Raw genomic sequence first — 23,304 nt, 5'->3', positions numbered from 1 at the left:
TGCAAAAAAAAAAAGTGTAACCAGCTGGGCACCAGTGTCCTACATATATAATCCTAGCTACTCAAAAGCCTGAGCTCAGGGCTGGGAAGGTGACTCAGTGGGTGGTAGAGTGCTTGCCTTGCTTGCATGAGGCCCTGAGTTCGATTTCCTCAGCACCACATAAGCAAAAAAAGCCAGAAGTGGTGCTGTGGCTCAAGTGGTAGAGTGCTAGCCTTGAGCTGAAGAGCTGAGGGACAGTGCCCAGGCCCAGAGTTCAAACCCCACAACCAACCAAAAAAAAAAAAAAAAAAAAGCTGAGCTCCCAGGACCAAAGTTTAAAGCCAGCTGGGTCAGGAAAGTCTGTAGGACTCTTATCTCCAGTTAACCAGAAAAAAGCCAGAAGTGGAGCTGTGGCTCAAGTGGTAGAATGCCACCTTTGAATGAAAAAGCTAAGGGACAGCACCCAGACCCTAAGTTCAAGACCTAAGTGCCAGCATAAAAAGAAAAGGAAAAGGAAAAAAAGACCAAAGGACAATAAGATCTATAGTTATAAATAGTTTTTTTATAATTTATTATCTAATGAAACCATGGTTGGGAGGACAGGAGATAAAAGGGAATTTTTGTTTCGTTATCAGGCATTTAGGCAGTTATCTATAGATACATAGTGTAGATGAAGCTACACCAGACAATCTCCTGACCAGGACTCGAAATTTACCAGAAGCCAGGCACAGTGGCACATAGTATAATCCCAACCATTTGGGAGGTGGAAGCAAGGGGATGATGGGATACAGGCCAGCCTGGGACTACATAGAAAAATTGGGGGAGAGGACACAGAAAATCAAAAGAAGCCAAAGAAGGTGAGAGAAGCATGGTCCTCATCCTGGTAAATGAAAAATGTAGTTGACTCAGTCCAGGTTCACAAATCAGGTGGTTTTTGTTGTTTTGTTTTGTTCTGTTTTGTTTTGAGACAGTCTTACTATGTAGCCTAGACTATCCTAGAACTTGAGATCCTCCTGCCTTAGAACCCCAAGTATTGGGATTACAGGCTTGTGTTATGACTGGTTAGAAATTGGTGTTTTGTAGTTCCTGGGAGCTGGGGCAATTATGCCAGAGTGAGACTGATAAACACAGGTTACATACCACAGACAAATCTTAGTCCTTGAAGGTAGGGCACCTTGCTATGGACTTTGTAGCATGTTAGAATGGATTGTTGCCATTTTAAAAGGTCCTTGAAAGATTTAAGTGTGGCTTCCACAGAGAAAAGCACAGGAAGGAACTCACAGGACAGAGCAAGAAGGAACAATGGGATCTTTGCACTGTGTGCAAAGCAGTCTTACGATCACCTCTCCGGCCTCATCTAGACTGAAGGGAAAAATGAATGTTAAAAACACCTAGGGGAGGGGGTTTGAGAAGGTGGCTCAGTAGTAGAGTGCTTGCCTTGCATGCATGAGGCCCTGGGTTCGATTCCACAGCACCACATAAGCAGAAAAAGCTGGAAGTGGGACTGAAGCTCAAGTCGTAGAGCGCTAACCTTGAGCTGAAGAGCTGAGGGACAGTGCCCAGGCCCAGAGTTCAGGCCTCACGACCAGAAAAAAAAAAAACACCTAGGGGATCTGACTTCTTACTGTCCTTAATCAGCTGATGAAAGTTACACTTCTGGGGTGTGCAAAGCAAACAACAGACTGCTTTTCTAGGGTAGCTTCTTGAGGGAATGTGGTCTGAAATTTTGTGGCTTCAGATTGTTTAAAGCAGCTGGGAAGGTAGCTCAGTGGTAGAGTGCTTGGCTTGCATGCATGAGGCCCTGGGTTCAATTCCTCACCACCATATAAGCAGAAAAAGCCGGAAGTAGCACTGTGGCTCAAGTGGCAGAGCACTAGCCTTGAGCTGAAGAGCTGAGGGACAGCTCCTAGGCCCAGAGTTCAGGCCCCATAACTGAAAATTTTTTTAAGAACATTGTTTAAAGCAGACAATCTCATCCTGCAAAGGATGGAGAGGGAAGAATATTCAGATGGATGGACCTTGTACCTTTTGACTCCTCCTACCCATGCACTTTGATCACTGTTCTTAAGACTTGTTGGTTCACAAGTGCTAAAGACAATACTGCTTAGTCCTGGCAGCTTCAGCTCTGCCCCCTTTTATTGTCCCTTTCCTATTTCATTGCACTGACTAATGGTAGGGCCAGGGCAAAACAACCAGTATATGTCCTAGATCCAGTTTCATTTTGTTTTTCTCCAGAAAAGACCACTCTAATGTCTGTCCCTCTACTACTGCGAGTACTTTTCAAAGACCAGTGATGTTTAGACTACTGCCTCTGTGACTCAGGATCTCTGCAACTGTCCATACCATAATGAGTTACAGAGACTTTCATTTCTATGCAGTTGTCCCTACCTGAGTGAGTAGCAATGGCCTCTTGAGTACTTAGGAGAAATATACACTGTATAGCTCACTGGTGATACATGGCAGGCCCTGTTTATTTGGAGCTTTGGCAGAAATGCCCTAGTGGCCCTATGTATTTTGGGCAGCAGCTAGAAAGGTCACAGCCTGGGACTGGGAATGTGGCTTAGTGGTATAGTGCTTGCCTAGTATGTATGACGCCCAAGGTTTGATTCCTCATTACTACAAAAACAGAGAGAGCCAGAAGTGACACTATGGCTCAAGTGGTAGAGCACTAGCCTTGAGCAAAAGAAGCTCAGGGACAGTGCCCAGACTCTGAGTTTAAGCGTCAGGATTGGCAAAACAAAGAAAGAAAGCAAGAGAAAGAAAGAAAGCAAGTAAGGAAGCAAGGAAGGGAAGGAAGGAAGAAGAGAGGGAGGAAGGAGAATAGGAAGGAAGGAAGCAAGGGAGGGAGGGAAGGAAGGAAAGAGAAAGAAGTCAGATGCTGGTGGCTCACGCCTGTAATCCTAGCAACTCAGGAGACTAAGATCTGAGGATTGCAGTTGAAAGTCAGCCTGGGCAAGGAAAGTCCATGAAACTTTGATCTCCAATAAACCACCAGAAAACTGGAAGTGGTGCTGTGGCTCAAGTGGTAGAGTGCTAGCCTTGAGCCGAAGAGCTGAGGAACATTGCCCAGGCCCAGAGTTCAAGCACCACGACCGAAAAAAGAAAGAAAGAAAAGAAAGGGAAGGAAGAGAAAAGTCATATCCTCATTCTGCATTTCACGGCAACCTTCCTTTCACATTTCCCTCTTAGAAGACTTGAATTCTCAGTTCAAAATTATCCCCATGTCTTCCCCCAATTGCAGTCTTGGTATCTGTGATCCTTAAATAGCTCAATTGTGTGTAGTACGCAAAGATTAGTAAAGGAAACTAGCCTTTTCCTTCCATCACTTTGGGAAAAAGTAGCCCACTGAGATAGGAATAATGTCCTCTGTGAACAGGTAAACTCCCAGTCCATATTCCTCCCCAGATAGAAGTGACAGCAGCTTGGGGCTAGGAAGGTGGCTCAGTGGTAGAGCGCTTGCCTTGCATGCCTGAGGCCCTGGGTTCAATTCCTCAGCACCACATAAGCAAAAAGAAAAAAACTGGAAGTGGCGCTGTGGCTCAAGTGGTAGAGCGGATAGCCTTGAGCTGAAGAGCTGAAGGATAGCACCCAGGCCCAGAGTTCAGGTCCTATGACCGGACCCTGCCCCCCCCCCCCAAAAAAAAGAAGTGACAGCAGCTTGCATCCATATTCTCCACCCTTATGTTAGGCTTTGTAAGTTTGGGGGTGAGGTTTTCCAGTGGCTTGTAATCAGAGAGCTTTCCTATAATAGGGAAAAGGACAAACCAGAACTCAAAACTATACTTCAGTACTTAGTACCTCAGGCCATTACTAAATTTTTCAGAGCCGTACTTTCTTCATCTGAACAAATTGTCATACCACCTTCTTTGTAGGTTGGGAGAATTAAATAGGATGACAAGTTTGAGGTACCAGTGTGCCTGTTGATAAATGTTGATTCCCTTCCTCAGTTTCATCCTCTTAACCAACATAGTTGTTGACATTTGTTTTAAATTCTAGTGTGTGTTTGCAAGCCTGCTGTGTATGTGTGGCTCTAGACTTGGCATTAGAAGTTACTATTAAATGGTAAAGGAAATGAAACCACTACTTGAACCTTTGTACCCAGGAATCCAACTCTGTTTTAAACTCTAAACCCTCAGTTAATTATCACCAGCTCCTGAGGTTGGACAATACCTGAGCACAGCTGACTGAGGCAGTTCTGGAAGTACTTCTTCCTGCAGGTGGGGAACTTCACCTAGACAGCTTAAGGAGATGAACATGATGATAAAAATTAATTTCGGGGCTGGGAAGGTGGCTCAGTGGTAGAGCACTTGCCTTGCATGCATGAGGCCCTGAGTTCAATTCCTCAGCACCACATAAGCAAAAAGAAAAAAAGCCAGAAGTGGTACTGTGGCTCAAGTGGTAGAGCGCTAGCCTTGAGCTAAAGAGCTGAGGGACAGACAGCACCCAGGCCCAGAGTTCAGGCCCCACGACCAGACCCCTTCCCCCCCCAAAAAAAATTAATTTCCTCTGTTTTTTCTTAACCCATCTCTACCATTTTCAAGGGAAGTATGGTAATGTTTGTTAACATACAGGAAATAGCCTTACTTTTGTAGCCATCTTGCCATTCTAGAGATTGAAATAGGTTCAGCTTTGTGAGTCACTGTACTGGGAAGTGGGTAGCTTTAGCACCAGATCTAGAGCAGCAAGATGGAGCAGTGTCCTCTTGCCTGTCCCTTCTGTTAGCATTCCTAACAGTGAGGGGAGGGGCCTGTCTAGCCTGGTAGGAAGCTAAAAGGTAATAGGCCATATGGGCCACATGGAAGCCATTTGTCAACCAGAAACAGCCTAGGGTTCACAGAATTTTGTTGCTTAGCTGAAGCAAGAGGAAAGCAAAGAAAAAGATTGCCCTATTTCTATCCTGTTTTCTGCTGCCCCTCTCCAAATGCCCAGAAATTTCTGAAACAATCCTTTATCTTTGCTTTTAAGCCTTTGGCCTACTCCATTACAAAAATTAGTAGGAGAAAGACCTAGTTTACTGTGTGAAATCACACAGCAAAATGTAAAAAATGTATCAGTGCCTTTTAGGAGCTGGCATCATATAAGACATTTTTACTTAGGTAGTTTTATTACTTGACTCAAGAGTCCCATGGAGCTAGACATCGCTGTTGAATAAGGCTCAGTGGAGACAGAGTAGTTGACAGGCCATAAAACTGACCTCTGGGTCAAACTCAGATTTATCTTCCAATACCCAAGGCCGTATTCTGACCCCACATGGCTGGATGTTGTTAGGACAGTATTTTTTTTGGGGGGGGGGTCCAGACGTGGGGCCTCAACTCTAGGCCTGGGCGCTATCCCTCAGCTCTTCAGCTCAAGGCTAGCGCTCTACCACTTGAGCCACAGTGCCACTTCTGGTTTTTTTCTTTTTGCTAATGTGGTGCTGAGGAATCGAACCCAGGGCCTCAGGCATGCGAGGCTAGCACTCTACCACTGAGCCACCTTCCCAGCCCCATAGGATAGTATATTTTGTTGTTGTTGTTGTTGTTGTTGTTGTTGTGGAGCTTGAACTCTGGGCCTCAGCGCTGTTTCTCAGCTCTTCAGGTGAAGGCTACCATTCTACTACTTGAGCTACAGCACCACTTCCGGTTTTCTGGTGGTTAATTGGAGATAAGAGTTTCACGGACTTTCCTGCCCAGGCTGGCTTTGAACCGTGATACTCAGATCTCAGCCTCTTGAGTAGCTAGGATTACAGGTGTGAGCCACTGGCACCTAGCTGAGAGTATTTTTTTTTTTTTTTGGTCAGTTGTGGGGCTTGAACTCTGGGCCTGAGCGCTGTCCCTCAGCTCTTCAGCTCAAGGCGAGCGCTCTACCACTTGAGCTACAGCGTCACTTCCGGTTTTCTGGTGGTTTATTGGAGATAGGAGTCTCACAGTCTTTCCTGCCCGGGCTGGCTTTGAACCGCGATCCTCAGATCTCAGCCTCCTGAGTAGCTAGGATTACAGGCGTGAGCCACCAGCGCCCGGCTCCGAGAGTATATTTTTATAGTTAGATACCAAGTTAGAGAATAAGAAGTAAACCCTGGAGGAAGAATTTCTTTGTTGTTATTTAACTCATCCCAAATCAGAAAACTTTGTGGCCCATTGTCATTAAAAATAAGACATAATTTGCAAGTGTCTAAAATATAGCAAGCACCATGCAGCTACTATCTTAAGCATCTACTCCCTGCTAGATTCTATGTCAAGTACTAAAAGTACAAAACTGAGGTGATGGTGGTAGAGTACTTGCCTAGCATGAATGAAGCCCTGGGTTCAATTCCTCAGTACCACATAAACAGGAAAATCCAGAAATGGTGCTCAAGTGGTAGATTGCTAGCATTGAGCAAAAGAAGCTCAGAGACAGTGCCTAGTCCCTGAGTTCAAGTTCCAGGACTTGCATAATAATAATGATGATAATGCTAATAATAATAATAATAAACTGAGGCAACAAGCCCCTTCCATACAGTGTGAATAGGCCTTTAGTGGAGAAATGGGGAGGAGGACCACGTGTTTGAAAGTAAGTGCTGAGCCAACAATATGGTAGTAGTCTACAGAGAGTAATGATAGTGTATGGGAACAAAGAAGACAAAGTTACATTTAACATATGACAGACAGTACCAGATACTAGTCCTGCATTATTGTGATTAATCAACATAGAAACTATGTGAAATACATACCTTTTGTATCCTGCTTCAGATGAGGAAATTGAGGAATAGAAGATCTCCCTGAGCTTGTACAGTGTAACTAATATTAGGGCAGCATGCAAGCTGAGCGTCTAATTCTGTATCCGTTGCTAGCAAGCTCTCTGATGTTCTGTCTAGTGATGACTGGAAAGTTGTCCTGGGGTAGGTGGTCTTGGAAACTTGATATGGAGAAGGGTGACTTTGTGTGCTTCAGGTAGGGATCCAGGCCAAGTAGAGGGAAATACACTTTTCTCCAAGTGATTAAGGACTTTTGTGGCTATATCCAGGTGACAAGAGCTTCCATACAAACAAAGAAAACATTCTTCCTTCTTACTGCCTCTGAGACTATTGGCTATGAGTAGAGAGTGAAGGACCTTCTAAAACAAGACAGACAGGCTTTGGGCCAGACAGACTCCTGTCATTTACTGATTTCCCAAAGTAAGTTTTAAACTGAGCTTCTCTTAAGAAAATGGGGTTGGGGACCGAGAAGAACAACAAAAAGCAGCCTATGCCAGGGTGATTTCTCCCTGTGTTCTCCCACTCCAGCACCAGTCCCATACCCCAAGAAAGACTTAAGCTACTACTAGTTGGCCCTCTACCCAGTGTGTGGGAAGTTCTCATGAGAAAAGGGATTCTTTTTTTTTTTTTTTTTTTTTTTTTGTCGGCCGTGGGGCTTGAACTCTGGGCCTGGGCGCTGTCCCTCAGCTCTTCAGCTCAAGGCGAGTGCTCTACCACTTGAGCTACAGCACCACTTCCGGTTTTCTGGTGGTTTATTGGAGATAGGAGTCTCACAGTCTTTCTTGCCCGGGCTGGCTTTGAACAGCGATCCTCAGATCTCAGCCTCCTGAGTAGCTAGGATTACAGGCGTGAGCCACCAGCGCCCGGCGAGAAAAGGGATTCTTACTGGACAATGGGCTTCCTGTCTGGCTGCTTGCAAATGACATGAGAAATCTCTCACTGCAGCCTGTTGTAGACTTTTGACTATTTGACTTGAGGGTCAGGAAGGCAGAAGTCCAAGAGAGCCATGCAAAAGCAGCCCTGGATGTCTCCTAAGTAATGGAACTTTTCCCTTTTTTCCTGAATCAACAGGATCCTTTTCTAGCCCCTCATGTCCTGTGCTCTGTTCAAAACTACATGTCTGCAGGACTTTAACAAGTGAACCTCAGAGAAGTAGTGAGGCTAGTACCCAGTCAGCTTTAGCATGGACATGAGCATGTGCACACATGAGTGCATGTGTACATGCGCGCATGCACACACAGCTTTAAATTTGTCAAATGCTTAAAATAGTGCCTGGCATATAGTAGTCAATGAGCATGAACTGTTATTACTGAGTTTTTAAGGCTTCCTTAGAAAAATACCTTTTGATGACAATCAGCCAGCCATTCCTCCCTGCCCCCCCTCTCCTCCTATATTTGTATTTGTCTGGAAGGAGCACTACCTTTCCTTTGAACACAGCATTTATATGTGTGCCTTGGGGAAAATTACCCAAGTCAGTTGAGCCAATGTCCTCGTTTATAAAATGAGAGGAGTACTTGCTTCATGTAGAGCTAACTCAAGAGAATGCTTAGAACAATGACAGTAATTTCCAGTAACTGCTGTTTTCCTTGTTAGGTTCAAAACAACAAACTCAGGTGTAAGCCATTGTTCTTTGTGTTCTCCCTGACCTTTTTTTTTTTTTTTTGCTGGTCTTGGGACCCGATGTCTGGGCCTGGGCGCTGTCCCTCAGCTCTTCATCTCAAGGCTAGAGCTCTCCCACTTGAGCCACAGCACCACTTCTGGCTTTTTCTGCTTGTGTGGTGCTTAGGAATCGAACCCAGGGCCTCATGCATGCAAGGCAAGCGCTCTACCACTGAGCTACCTTCCCAGCCCCTCTCCCTCCTTTCCTGTGCCTCTGCTCCTAATAGGCCATTGGGGCTAAAAGTAAAAATTTGGATCTTCATATGCCAAGAAAGGATTTTGAAACCAAGCATATAAGGTCTTTTCCTAAACAGTCTTAAGGGGCCCTCAGTTTCAAATACTATCTTCTTTCCACATCTTCCCCTTCCCCCATCTCTCTCACTTTCTCTTTCTCTGGTAGTACTAGGGTTTGAACTCAGTCTTCCTGTTTGCTAGGCATGTGCTGTCCCACTGATCTGTGTTCTGGTTATTTTTGAGGTATCTCACTTTTTGCCCCAGTCTGCAGTTGGAGCATAATCGGCCTGTTTTAGCTTCCTATCCTTGCTGGGATGACACCTGTACACACCATCATGGCAAGTCTTGGAGATTTTTTTTGCCCTGACTGGCTTAGAACAGCAATTCTATCTCAGCCTCCCAAATAGCTGCTAGTATTATAGGCATGAGCCATCCACCCTTGTTTTTCTTTTGCTGTCATTGTTTTGTTTTGTTTGTTTTGACAGGATCTCGCTACATAGCCCAGGTTGTCCTAGAACTCATGATGTATCCCTAGCTTCAGCTTCCTGATTGCTGGAATTATAGGAATGTGTCACCATACCAGTCCATGTTAGCTTGTTAATCCCAATTTCATGACAATTTTTATGACATCATTTTTATGGCTAAATAGTGTTCTGTTGTATTTATGTACTATATTTCCTTTATTTATCAGCTGATGGATACTTAGGTTACTTCCATTTCTTCACAAGTGTATATACTGCTTCAATGAACGTGGGATTCCAGATGCCTGTTCAGTATATTGATTTAGTTTTCATGTAGATATATATCCAGTAGCAAGAGTGCTAAGTCTTATAGTAATCCTGTTTCCATTTTTTTAAGGAATCTCCATACTATTTTCCATACTATTTTCATTGGTGTTTTGATTTTTGATGGATTTATAATGACATAAGCCTTTATCAGGTTAAATACATTATTAAAATTAACTTTATCTTTTAATCTGCCTATAAGAAAACTTAAAATTACCTCTTCCACTTTCCTCTCATAATTTTTGCCTGTTTCTCTTCTTTGTCCTAGGCCCTTCTCTGCCCAGAACAGCTTGAATCAATAAAAAAGCTTGCATTTGAGCCATTTGCATTGTATCTCTGATTTATGTTAAAAGTTGGCAGTGTATGTGTCCTCTACAGATTATAAACTCTTGGCATGGCTCTGTCCCATTTACATCCATCGCCCTCCTGGAAAGCTATGTGTAGAGATTGTTTACTGGAATTAGGACCCAGGAGCACATTTAGAAAACCACCTCCACTGTGCTCATGATTAGTGACAGCCATGGAGCTAGGGCTTGCCTCTTTCTAAAGTGTTCCCAGGAAAGCCTTCCCCTAGCCATCCTTCCTTTCAATATCTTTTTTTTGGGGGGGGGGGGGTGGGTTGTGGGGCTTGAACTCTAGGCCTAGCACTGTCAGTGTTAGAGTGCTTGCCTTGCATGCATGAGGCCCTGGGTTCGATTCCCCAGCACCACATAAACAGAAAAAGCCAGGAGTGGCGCTGTGGCTCAAGTGGTGGAGTGCTCGCCTTGACCTTAGAGCTGAGGGACAGTACCCAGGCCCAGAGTTCAGGCTCCACAACTGACACAAAAGAAAAAAAGAAAAAAATGATGCCTGTCAGAGGATGTAATGTTTGTGGAGCTTGGGAAATCCCCAGAAAAAAATATCAGAAATCCCCACTGAGATGAAATGTACATTTTTATTATACTATGGAGTCTTTTCTGGCCTTGATGTCAGAAACAAGCTAATACTTGTCCCTCATGCTTATTAGCAGTATTTTATCTCCTCTCACTTTGACTCATTATGTTAGTAGGTTTTATTAAAACCAGAACTCTGGGACTGGGAATGTGACTTAGTGGTAGTGTGGCTTGCCTAGTATGCATGAAGCCCTGAGTTCCATTCCTCAGCACCACCTAAACAGAAAAGGCCAGAAGTGGTGCTGTGACTCAAGTGGTAGAGTGCTAGCTTTGAGCAAAAAGCTCAGGGATAGTGCCCAGGCCCTGAATTCAAGCCCCAGAACTCGCCAAAACAAAACCAAACAAAACCAGGACTCCATTGCAATAGGCTCAGGACTTTGTTAGAGTCTGTTGTTAAGTTGTAGATACAGTTTTCTTCAGGCATGATAGGGAAGTATTATAAGTGGCAAGACTTTCTTGTTGCCAGCAGACTTCCCTCTCTGCCTTTGAAAACCAGAATTCCAGAGTTTGGTCAACAGCCTTCTCTAAGAGATGGCTCATGTGCTTCTTGTTGAGGTCTTCAGAGCTGTATCACTGAGAAGACTCCAGTTGAAAGCCTCACTATAGTACTACCATTCTGTGTTTGCAGTGTGTCCCTTGCCTCCAGAGCCAGAGAATGGTGGCTACATCTGTCACCCTCAACCCTGCAGAGACCCCTTGACAGCGGGCAGTGTCATTGAGTACCTGTGTGCAGAAGGCTACATGTTAAAGGGCGACTACAAATACTTGACCTGTAAGGATGGCGAGTGGAAGCCAGCCATGGAGATTAGCTGCCACCTCAATGAGGGTGAGTCGTTAAGTAAGAAAGGGGTTGGGGATCTGTCTGGGTTCTGGGTTCTGCTTTCTTTCAATTTCTGTGGAGTAGTGCGTGCTATGTACAGAGTGCCCTTGGCTGTACTGCAGCCCTGTAGCCTCAATCCTTTGGGATTTCATGTTTTTGTGAAAGACATTGGGGTTGCTGGTGCATGTCACCTTGCATTCCACTGATCCTCTAAAGGGCTCTGTGTCTTTACTGAGGCATCTGCCCTGCTATATAAAGTTCCTTGGATGTTCAGGAACTCTTGTTTTCCTAGACAAGTACTGGTGACCTTGGCAACATTTTACTAGCACAGCGAGCACAATGCTAACACCTTCTCTGGGGTCTCTCATTTCATTTTTCCTTGAATGGAAAGGGACTATTTTGTTATGGAGCAACAGTCCAGCTGGACAGAAGCCCCTCTCCCATCTTGTCTTACATGACAGTAAAAGCTAGATGCTTGATAGGAAGTGTATATTATATAGTCATCTTCAGGTTCCATATTTGGGCTTCTGTACCTGAGCATATTTAACTCAGGACACATAAAAAGAAGGCAGAAACTAATTTGAGATTTACAACAAAGGCTGAGGATAAAGATGGACTTACCACATAGTTATCCTGTCACATGGGGGAAAGCGTGATGGAACATGAGATAGTACAATGACACGTTCACCAGGGTGCTATTGAGAGTGTGATCAGAGTGGTTTATAAAGGTAAGATCCCCTGGGTTAAATGAGTTTAGTTATAATATGGACCTCAATAACTAAAAGTGAGGGGGATTTCTTATTCAGGAAGCAGGAGAGGAAACCTTCCAAGAGCAGCATGTGTACATAGGTTGCTTCATGCTGTCTTCCTGAAAAGACGAGGCTGTGAATTATCTCTATAGCACTGTGCATGGGGTATTTGACTGCATCAGCTCTGGGGCCCATTTTTGTGTATCTGGATAAAATCTGCATCTGGCAATGACTTGTTTTCCGTAGACAAAGAAACCCACACATCACTTGGAGTCCCTGCACTGTCAATAGTGGCTTCCACTGCCAGCTCTGTGGCACTCATTCTCCTCCTCGTGGTGCTGTTTGTGCTGCTGCAGCCAAAGCTGAAGTCTTTCCATCATAGCAGGTAAACCCAGTGCTGCTTTGGGGTAGGCAGCGCAAGCATCCCTGTGGGTCCAGTCTTGGATTAACTGCAGAAGGCTGGTGGTGTACCTCCCTCTACTGGTCTGTGTGTCCTGGGTAACAGAAGGAGAAGGCCCTGCCATGTGTTAAACTCCTGGCACTGTGCTTGTTGATTCATATTACCTAAATCCTCACAGGAGCATTATAGACAAAACACTGAGGCTAAGGGAAGTTGAGTCATGCATTCAGGGTCATACCTTAGGACAATAGAGCTGGCTCAGTTGTGAATCTAAATCTTCTCAACTCCAAAGCAGTGTCATTTCCTCTTTATCAGTGGTATTCATGGTATTGTTCCAGAAGCATTGGCATTACCAGGAACTTGTTAGGAATGTGTGCTTTTAGGCCCAGACCTGCAGGGATAGGGTTTACAGCCCTCCAAGTAAGTAATGCTGACACATGCCCATATTTTTGAGCTACTACCCTAATTCCTGGTTCTAATACTTGCTGTACCTGGGCAGCTCTGACGAACATTCTGATTTATTTGGTTTAGATAGGACTCTAGCTTTAGCCTTTCATAGAAAGCTTCTCAGGTAGTTTTAATGAAGGAAGTGAGGGTTTTTTGCCCATTTATCAGTCTCCTTTTCCCCAGTAGTGCACTATCTATGAATTATCCCAGTCTAGGGTGGGTAAGGTGGCAAGTTTAGGGGAGGGGAAATAGAGGTGAGGCCCTGATGGGAGTGGCCCTGGCCCTGACTGCATCACTAGTCGTGGACTTCCCTCCCACATTGTCTTGGCTCCTGAGGTGTTAGTCTCTCTGTCCCTCTCTCTCTGAGGAGTACATCTTTTATATTTAGTCATAGTTCTACATCAGTCACTGTTGTGGTCCACAGGTGAAGAGGCTCCAAAGTAAACTACGTTCAGTAAAATTCTCCCGGTTTAGAACTTTAAGACAAGGACCAGTCTAAATTTAGGTTTTTTGTACAGTTTGTGATTTTTTTTTCTTCCTTTTATTTTGTTTGGAGGGATAATGTAGCTGTTATTTTTAAAGCTTGTTAATAAAAGAAAAATAATTCAAAAGGGGGTGTTTACTTAAAAAATCAGCTGTTTCCACATGAAGTCAGACCTATATAATCTGCATTTCATGTATGCTAGGGAGTTTTATTTCCTCTATAGTTAGCCAATATGTCTGTTAAAAGTAACCAGTTGATTTTTTGCCTGAGTAGAAGAGAGGTTTGGTTTTTATTATAGACCCCCCCCCATTTAAATTTTTATTTCATACCATGTACATGTGTTCCTTTTTATGTAGTAACAACTTATTTTGAATAACATAAGGTAGACACGTGCCAGGTATACCACTGCTTCTTAGCTCTACTGCTATCAGTTTCCCTCCTTTCAAAACCTGAGCATTGGGAATGAGAATGTGGCTTAGTGGTAGATTGATTGCCTAGCATGCATGAAGCCCTGGGTTCCATTCCTCAGTGCCATATGAACATAAAAGGCCAGAAGTGGCACTGTGGCTCAAGTGATAAAAGTACTAGCCTTGAGCAAAAGAAGCTCAAATGCAGTGCCCAGATTCTGAGTTCAAGCCTCAGGACTAGTTAAAAAAAAAAAAAAAAGTGAGGGGCTGGGAAGGTGGCTCAGTGGTAGAGTGCTTGCCTTGCATGCATGAGGCCCTGGTTCGATTCCTCAGCACTACATAAACAGAAAAGAAAAAAAAAAAAGCTAGAAGTGGCTCTGTGGCTTAAGTGGTAAAATGCTAGCCTTGAGCTGAAGAGCTGAGGGATGGTGCTAAGGCCCAGAGTTCAGGCCCCAGAACCAAAAAAAAAAAAAAAAAAAAAAACCCCAAACCAGAAAAGTGACACCTTTCTGGGCATTATGGCACATGTTTGTAATCCCATCATTCAGTAGGGTAAGCTGGAGGATTGTAGTTCAAGGCCAACCTGGACTATATCTCAAGCCCTTGTCTCAAGGCAAAAGAATGTTCCCCAGACACAATTTCTCACATGAAATTGAATTAGAGAAGCCAGAGACATGCTTATCTACACACAGATTTACTGTGTATCTCATTCATATATAGATGAGAAAGATCAGCACTACTAAACTACAAGTGTTGGTAGACTCATGTTTAGGTAATAAAACTGTTAAAAAGCAAAAGCAAAAGAATGTCTGGGCATTGTCTGCAATCTCTCGTTGGGAGGCAGTAATCAGGGGGATTGGGGTTAGAGGCCAGTCCTGACAAAAAGCAGCACTTAGCTCCAAAAAAAATGGAATGTAGTAGTACATTTCCTGTTATCCCAGCTATGAGGAATTGTAAGCATGAGAATCAGTCTAAAGCCAGCCAGGGCACAAAGCACAAGACCCTATCTGAAAAATATGAAAAATAACTAAAACTGAAAGAACTAAGGGCATAGTTCTAGTAGTAGAGTCCCTGCCTTGCAAGTATAAGGCCCCAAGTTCATACTTCCAATAGTACCAAAAAGGGGGCGGGGGGACCAAAGGAGTGATTTCCATGCATGGTAAGAAAGGAGGAGTGGCTGAGACAGGCACTGGCAGCAGCTGGGCAGTGGGCAGTGCCTCACCTTGATAGAGTTGTCTATCAGCGTTACCTTTGAAACAAACCAGTAAGCTGTCTGTAGACTTTTCTATGCATTCTTCCCTGTATTTGTGTTATAATTAATATTTTTAAGTTTATTTAAAGGGCAAAAGAAGCTTAGAAGTATGAAATTCTGATTTCCAGCCCAGTATCCCATTTGAAGACCATAGTGCTTTTCTCTTTTGCCCTGTCCCTCTCCCTTCACCCCCTTCCTCTCACTCTATCTATGTCAGTCTTCTCACCCAGCTCTTTAAAAGTTTTATAGAGGGCGGCATAATTCATAGACCATAGAATGCACCCATTTGAAGTATACATTAAGTGGTTTTAGGATCTGCATGGTTTGTGCCATGTGTGTACTCTCTTCTTACCCCAGCTATGTTGAATGAATGGCTCTGTTTGAAGGTTGCTAGGTTCTTAGCATTTGCACAGAACACACGTCCAGATGCCTGTAGTACTCAGTGTCTGGAAGTAGGTAGACCTGGATTAAAATTCCAAGCCCATGTCTTACCAGTTCTGTGGCTGTGGCCAACTTACTTCTCTGAATTTTTTGGTGGGCTCAGATGAGGATCTAGTATGATAAATGTTTAAAACACTTAGTTGCTGGATGCTGGTGACTCACGCCTGTAATCCTAGCTACTCAGTAAGCTGACATCTGAGGATTGCAGTTCAAAGCCAGCCCGGGCAGGAAAGTCCATGAGACTCTTATCTCCAGTAAACCACCAGAAAACTGCAAGTGGCACTGTGGCTCCTAAAGTGCTCGCCTTGAGCTGAAGAGCTGAGGGACAGCTCCCAGGCCCAGAGTTCAGGCCCCATAACTGACAAAAACAAAACAAAACAAAAAACAGTGCTATAACTAAAAATACACTAAGTGCTCAAAAAATGGCAGCTTTTGATGGTATTGATGGTGTTTACTTATCTGTGTGTTTATTCTGATTCTTTTTTTGTCTTTTCTTCCTCTGATCCAGGCGTGACCAGGGGGTATCTGGGGACCAGGTCTCCATCATGGTAGATGGCGTTCAAGTTGCATTACCTTCATATGAAGAGGCTGTGTATGGCAGTTCTGGTCACTGTATGCCACCTGCTGACCCCAGAGTGCAGATCGTGCTGTCAGAAGGATCTGGGCCCAGTGGGAGGAGCCTGCCGAGAGACCAGCAGCTGCAAGTCCAAGGGGCCTGCTCCTCTGCCAGTATGGAGGATGAGACTCCTGGCCAGTCAGGACTGTGTGAAGCCTGGGGCTCCCGGGGCTCAGAAGCTGTGATGGTGCATCAGGCAACCACCTCTTCCTGGGTGGCCGGATCAGGGAGCAGCCGACTCGCACACAAAGACACTGCAGACTCAGAGAACAGTGACATACAAAGCCTTTTATCCCTCACATCGGAGGAGTACACAGACGGTAGGTGGTCTGTGCTGAACTTGAATTGTTAGCTGTTTTTCACAGTCCTTGCTGGGAGTGAGAAAAGACTATAAAGCTCTCTAGTAATTGTCATATATTTAACAAAAATTTAACAGTGTCCATACTATTAGCATACAAAACAGGATTTCATCCTTAGGGTCAAGTAGGGACACTTTATTGTCATCTATGAATTTTGAGTTTGTACTCTTTGAGATTATTTATGACCATAGGACTTTGCTAAACCAAAAGATAGACAGCTGAGTAGGGATAGGGTTGCACCTATTCTATTGCTATAATTTTTATGTTCCTGAAAAGTCAGGAATGACAGGAGACCAGGGGTTGTATTACAGAGAGAACAGGAGCCTGTATGTCTCCCAGAGTAGATAACTGCTTTCTTCTAAACAAGAGTAAATCAGGTACTCTGATATTCTCAGTTAACCTCACAATGATTCTGAGTGTAGATAATAAATACCTATTGTCCCCTTTACAGATGGGTGAACTAAGGCCTAAGGGGGACAAATCTCTTGCCTTCTGGTGAATGACAGAGCTAGGATATGAAACCACCTGGTTCTGACTCTAAAACCTGCATTTTAACCCTGCACTACCATGGTATCTCTAGGTAACACTAACTCCTTTGTAGCAGCAAGCCAGCCCTATGGCTGAATTTATTGCTTCCTGACAGTGGTGGCTTAGTCCTGTAATCCTAGCTATTCTGGAGGATGAGATCTGAGGGTCATGGTTTGAAGCCAGCTGGGGCTAGAAAGTCCATGAGACTCTAATCTCCAGTTAATTACTTAAAAATCAAAAACCGAAACAGAAGTGGAACTGTGGGTCAAATAGTATGGTGGTAGCCTTGAGCAAAAATGCTCAGGGACAGCACCAGGACTTGAGTTCAAGCCCCAGCAATGCCAAGAAAAACAAGAAATTAAGTGAAATCCCAGTGTAGTTGAGGATGCAGACTAAGCCTAGAAGCTCCCTCTGACAGTAGCTTTTTCTGTGCTCATGAGACCTTTTAAGAAAAGAGCCCTAGAAGAAACTGTGCTTCCTGAGTGTGCTGGGTGAAATACATGTCTATAAGGTGGAAATTTTTGAATGTAGGTCATGTTTATGGTTTTCAGTCAACAGCTTGCTTTTTTTTCTTTCTTTTTTTTTTTTGGGGGGGGGGGGGGAGAATGTCAGAGGACATGGAAAGGGTCCACTAAATAGTTGATCCAGATTTGAATGAGGGAAGCCACTGACTGCCCTGGAGAGGTCAGCCACACATATGAGCAGATATGTCTAAGGACATCATAGCAACCCTTGTCTCTCAAAGGTGCCATTGAGGTGCCCTACTCCTCCTCTGCTAACTCACACCTTGGTTTGTTTTTGCTTTTGAGAGAAGGCCTCATTTTGTAGTCTAGGCTGGGTTCATGATCTACCTGCCTTGATCTTCTACTTGCTAAGGATGCTTGAACAAGCATTTTTGAGAGCCCATCTTGTACTTGGTGCTGAATAAGGAACAGAAAACACTCTGCTGCAAGGAAAATCAGTTAATTGGGGCATATATGTAGGATTAGTGGGTATGGTGTCACACACCTGCAATCCCAGCCTTTGGAAGACTCAGGCAAGATCACTGAATTTTAAGCCAACCTGCTACACAGTGAGGTTTTTGTCTCAATAATAATAGTTATCATCATCATCATCAAGGAGGGATCATAATGAGGCATTCAGAAAACAAGACACATAGGTTAGTAAGTTAGTGAGTTTATAACAGGCCATCCCTGGGACTGGGAAGGTGGCTCAGTGGTAGAGCACTTGCCTTGCATGCTTGAGGCCCTGGGTTCGATTCCTCAGCACCACATAAGATAAAAGCCGGAAGTGGCGCTGTGGCTCAAGTGGTAGAGCGCTAGCCTTGAGCTGAAGAGCTGATGGACAGCGCCCAGGCCCAGAGTTCAGGCCCCACGACCGGACCCAAAAAAAATAAAATAAAATAAAAATAACAGGCCATCCCTGAGATGTCAGGGCCTGATGTTATAGGAAGCTGGGTGCTTGAATCACAGGCCTAACATCCAGCAAATACTACCAATTAACATAAGACTGAAACTTAGAGAGGAAATGTGATTTGTCCAAGATCCCAAAGCTGACAACTAGCTTTAAGGAGGAGGAAGAACTTAAGTATAGTGGAGATGGAGAGACTAGGAGAAAAATGAAAATGACCGGATCAGCAAAGAGGAATATTTATGTTGATGGAACCAAAAGGAGTTTGGATACCAGGCTGACTGTTGAGGCTTTATAACAAAGGCAGTAGGAAAGATGAGCCAGAAAGGGCTAGAAAAGAGACAGGGAACTGACTAGCTAGAAGTGTGTATGATTAGGACTTTTTTTGGTGTGTGTGAAAATACCGTACAGAGGGGTTACAATTACATGGACAAGGTAATGAGTACATTGCTTATCAAACATTGTTGTCTCCTCCTCTGTTTCCCCTTCCCAACCCTTCCCATCTCCCCGCCGCCACCCCCCACCCCCCCCATTAGGACATTTTATTTGTTCACACAAACTATGGGCCCCTTGTAGTATGGGAAGAAAGCTGTTTGAGTAACCACTGTGATTTTCCTTTGTCTTCCTATAGATATTCCACTGTTGAAGGAAGCATGAGGGCTACTGCTGGCCTCTCTCCTGTCTGCGAGGATCCTCTCTGCCCTTCTTCCTTCTCCCTGTGGGTTGGAGCACCTTCTCCACTCCAGTCACCCCACCAGGATACCTAAGCTGCCATCTGTATCTGTCTGAGGGCCTGCAGGCCACCTTGCTGGAAACTCAAGGAAGATTCTTGCTATCTGCCTGCTAGACAGCTAGAGAAGCTGGCTGTTTGCCTGGCCCAGCCTTCCCATCTGTTGGGGACATATTTGAATGTGCTGGATCGAACCTTCCCTTCCCCTGAGCCTCTGGGTCCCTTCCAGCTAGCACTCTCTGGCAGCAGCCCCCATAGCTATGTGGGCCTGAGTGCTGCTGTGTTTACTTGTGCCTTTCCCCACCCTGTTCAGTTTCCCTATCATGCAGGTGTGTTGCTGTCTACAGGCCTTAGTGGCTCCTGGCCACCTGCATACAGGTTGGACCTGGGGCTGGCATTGCTGCCCCTTGCAGAAGCAGATCCAAGAATGAGAGGTCTTAAATGGTTCTCTTTAGGTTCAGGAGTATGACTCCCTGGGCTTTTCCTGTACTGACTCCAGTCAGCATATTTCTTTTGACTAAGGATAGTGGATTTGAAAAATTATGCCAAAGCCATCCCAGCACCCAGATGTCCAGCTCAGGTGCGGGCTCCTGGCCTGATTTGTGTTGAGAATTTCCAAGAAGCATCCAGAAGATCTCAAGGGAGAGAAAGATGTCTGATATCTGTCTTCCTAATATGCAAGTCCTCACTTCCTGCTTCTAGTATTGACTGCCTTGGCTTGTTTGGTTTTTTTGTTTTTTTTTTTTGTTCCCTGGATGAAGGGAAGTTGCTTGAGGCCCCCTGGGCTTCATCCTAGACAGCTCTGGTTTCTTTGCTGCCTACAGTGCCCTGAGATTTGCTAAAATACCATCAAATGCTCATCTGGGCTTTGGCAGTCCAGGCAGGCTGTTTCTGGGTTTGTGGTGATGGAGGGGAGGCTGAGAGGCACAGACTAAGTCCCCTGGTGGCTGCAGGCAGCTCCAGCCCGGTCCTGAGGATCCTCCTCACCACGGTCATGTGCCTTAGTAACTGTGCCCAGGAAGTAGCCCACTGCATCGCTGCTTTTCCTGCTTCTGCCCTTCCCTATGCCTCTTTGCATGTTGTTGCTGACAGGCCACTCCTTGTCTTCCCTGAACCCTGAGGGATGGGCTGAGAAACAGTCTCCCAGCCCCCTAGCCTTTCTAGTTGAGATAAGCTGATGGTGCCTAGCATCCGGTTCCCAAAGCCCCTTTAGGATGAAGCTTGGAGTATAGGCCCTGAGAGGGGGAGCTGTGGTGATAAGGAAATGCTCCAGTCACTGTGATGGGCCTCTTCGGCTTCACATTGAATGCTAAACTGGTTAGACAGCTGAGCTTCGCCAGGCTGCTCCCATCTCCAGAAGATAGATGTGGCATTAAGGAATGTTTGCTTTTGCTTTTTTTGTCCCTGAGCTCGGCGGGGCTGGGAAACTTAGAAGCTGACCCTGTTCTGCACCTCTGCTCCTCCTGAAAGCCTCTCTAGGACAGTAAAAATAAAAGGCCCACTGTATTTTCAGTACCTGACTTAACAGAGTTAGCTCCAGGTATAAGTGGCCTCAAAGATAGGAGAATGGTTTCCTCCCAGCCAACCACTCTCTACCCTCACAACGCACTTTACTCTCTGGTCATCCTGGCCTCCTGCTTCCCTTGTCTTCTTTCCTCTCAGGGTAAGGGCTGTGCCTGCTGTGCCTGCTGGCCACTCCCACATGTCCCCATCCAGGAATCCTGTCTCCTGTGCCCAAAGTCCAAGCATGGTTGGCTAGGAAAAGGGCTAGAAAAGGTGCCGAACTCAAGCCTGGAGAGATGTGAGACTCAACTTCTTAGTGGGAGCTGGCATAGGCCCATCTGGGAGAGTTCAAGGACCCAGCTGTCTTACCACACATGGCTCTCTTTCACCTTCATAGCACCCTTCCTCTTTCTCCTAGAAGGAAGCAGGGAGAAGTGGGGAGCTGAGCCTTCCATGTACATTCTCCTATCTTCCAAAACCTGGTTTCTATTCTAGAACAGTTTTAAAATGGAAAATCCTACTACCCTTTTCGATCTCTAACCTGGGTGTTTCCCCCTAAGAGATTGCACTTTGTTTCAGGTTTATTCAGCCACATAGGCTTGGCCTTTGATTACATGAACCTCCTTCCTTTCCCTGGTGCCTCCTTCCATCTCACCATCTATTAAACTGCTCTGGGGATTACAAACCCTGGTTTGTATATCTGCTAGGGAGTAAGAAGTTGGTACAAATGAACTCCACTACCTTCTCTTTTACTGGTTTTGAGGAGGCTCACTGGCTAGTGTGGGCACCACAGCTCACAAGATTACAGTTGTTTCCTCCCTTCCCACCCCACCCCCACCATTGCCCCAAACAGTTGTTGTTGTTGTCGTTGTTGTTTGTTTTGTTTTTTTTTGTTTGTTTGTTTAATCACCATCCATGTGCTGCTGCTTCTGGGGCTTTGGGGCTTCATACCTGGCAGAGTGCTGGGGACTCCACAAATGCCTTGGGATGGGACTTGGCTAGAGAGGCAGGACAAGTAGCAAGTTGCAGTCTGTTGGGAAGGAACCTGGAGCAAGAGCAAAGAAACTAGCCACAGCCCAGCTTTTCTGGGCTCACCTCTAGGAGAATCCCACACAAGACTTGTCCAAGAGATGGTCAGCACCAAAGGACTTTTCTAAAGGTTGTTTTGAGTGGGTTTTGTTTTGGTTTTTTGTTTTGGCACAGGTTTTGTTTTTGCAGGTTTTATATCTTGGTGACTTAAAGTCACACTCTTAATCAACTTTCAAGGGCCAGAATATGGTGAAAATCACTTAAAATTTCCGTCCCTCCCATGCCTTAGTTTATTAGCAAGTAGTCATTTGTATGTTGTGTTCCTGTTTCACTGGATATAAACTGTGAAATGGGCTGAATCCTGGCCACTTTGTTTTGTTTTATAAGGCATTTCAGTGTACACTCTACAAGCACTCCATTTGAAAGAAAAAAAATACACCGTAATACTATCTTCCTCATTCACCTTGCCCTCCTACGCCCACCCTCAGCTTTAAATTTCTGTGGAGAAGCCAGATGGCAAGACAGACAAAGGTATACTTTTCCTGCTTTATGAATGGGGACTAGGGATAGATTGGCGCTTGGCCTTTTTCCTCTTAATCCCATTGGAGCTCAAACACTGGCTTCCTGCCTAACAATGTCACCTCCGTTTCTGGGAACATCCTTGCATAGAGAATGGAATTTAGGGCAGACATTTTGAGGTTCCATCCCCCCATTTCCTCTTCTTAAAGAGCAAAGAGGGGCAACAAGGAAGTGGCATACAGTTGTTGAGGCTTATTTCCAGATGTGTTTGCCAAGGGCAGCAAGGCCAGGGTTTCTCTCCTGGGGCCTGCCAAGTCTCCTGCAGAGCTTGGAGAATATTTTTCTTGTCAGATATTTGGGTTGAGTGCTCTGATTTCTGACTCCTTGGAAGGAGAAAGGTGGTAAGCTCGGCTTTATTAGCTTTACTTAATTTCCAGTTCAAAGCAGTAGAATTTTGAACAAAGCCCCCAATGGTGAGCCCTCTACCAAGCTGCAGAGCTAGCCAGAAAGGATGCTAAGGCCAAGCTCTTGGGTTGCTGAGTAGGAAAGGGAGAGTGTCATGGTTTGTGTGGTTGAACCCATATCTGCCCTGGCTTCCTTTGGTTGTTGCACCACTATGGGATTCTTTGCAGAATGGTACTCGTATCATGGATTAAAACAACACATGCAGAAATGACAGCGCAGGATGTCACTCAATCAGTTTGGGTTTGCTTTATTTTATTTTATATATATATATTTTTTGGTATCCTGTACATTGCAGTGGGTGTGAAGATAGTATTTTAATATTTGTACAAAGTTTAATTTAATTTTAATTGTTCTATGTATATAACTGCATTTCTAAATAATAATAATAAAAAAATTCTTATGAAACCAGCTGTGGAAGATGTGATCCTTCCAGAAAGTTTTTGTAGAAACCCTGTGTTGAAAAGTGCATGTAGACAAAAGCTCATGAAATGATGAAACAGTAACTGTGGGGGAGGCTGCCTGACGAGACGGAGGAATCAGCCAGGAGGTGCTCAGGGCACAGAGATGGTGACCACCAACCGTCATCAGTAGAAATCTGCCTCTTGTTCTGGTGATCTTAAAGTGCCAGCCACTGTACTCAGACTCTACAGTAACCTGGACATTGTAGTTTGGACCTACGTGAAATAACACATTGGCTAGGAGGTCAGTTACAAGTGTGTGTTGATGAGAGGATCGGGGACATACAAGGTAGGGTGAGGCTGCAAGAGAGCACCCCTGGCTGAAATGACATCTGAGTTGAGAGGCAAAGGGCCAATACACAGAGTCTTAAGTGGCATTGCTACCT

At 44.8% G+C, this 23,304-nt stretch overlaps 1 protein-coding gene across 1 annotated transcript in view; it reads left to right on the top strand.

The window, feature by feature from the left end:
• Susd6 (sushi domain containing 6) overlaps window positions 1–22,865 on the top strand; it is a 105,381-nt gene extending 82,516 nt beyond the window's left edge. Inside the window, exons 3-6 of the mRNA XM_042692557.1 lie at window positions 10,930–11,127; window positions 12,117–12,255; window positions 15,810–16,237; window positions 18,846–22,865. Of these exons, the coding sequence (XP_042548491.1) occupies window positions 10,930–11,127; window positions 12,117–12,255; window positions 15,810–16,237; window positions 18,846–18,871 (791 nt within the window). The 3' untranslated portion in view covers window positions 18,872–22,865. The remainder of the gene's footprint in view (window positions 1–10,929; window positions 11,128–12,116; window positions 12,256–15,809; window positions 16,238–18,845) is intronic.
• The last annotated feature ends 439 nt before the right edge of the window (window positions 22,866–23,304 follow it).

This window comes from Dipodomys spectabilis, unplaced genomic scaffold (genome assembly GCF_019054845.1).
Source record: "Dipodomys spectabilis isolate Male_0828 unplaced genomic scaffold, ASM1905484v1 ptg000157l, whole genome shotgun sequence".
NCBI lineage: Eukaryota > Metazoa > Chordata > Mammalia > Rodentia > Heteromyidae > Dipodomys > Dipodomys spectabilis.
The sequence above is the reverse complement of the archived record's forward strand: the minus strand, read 5'-3'. Positions and strand labels throughout refer to the sequence as shown.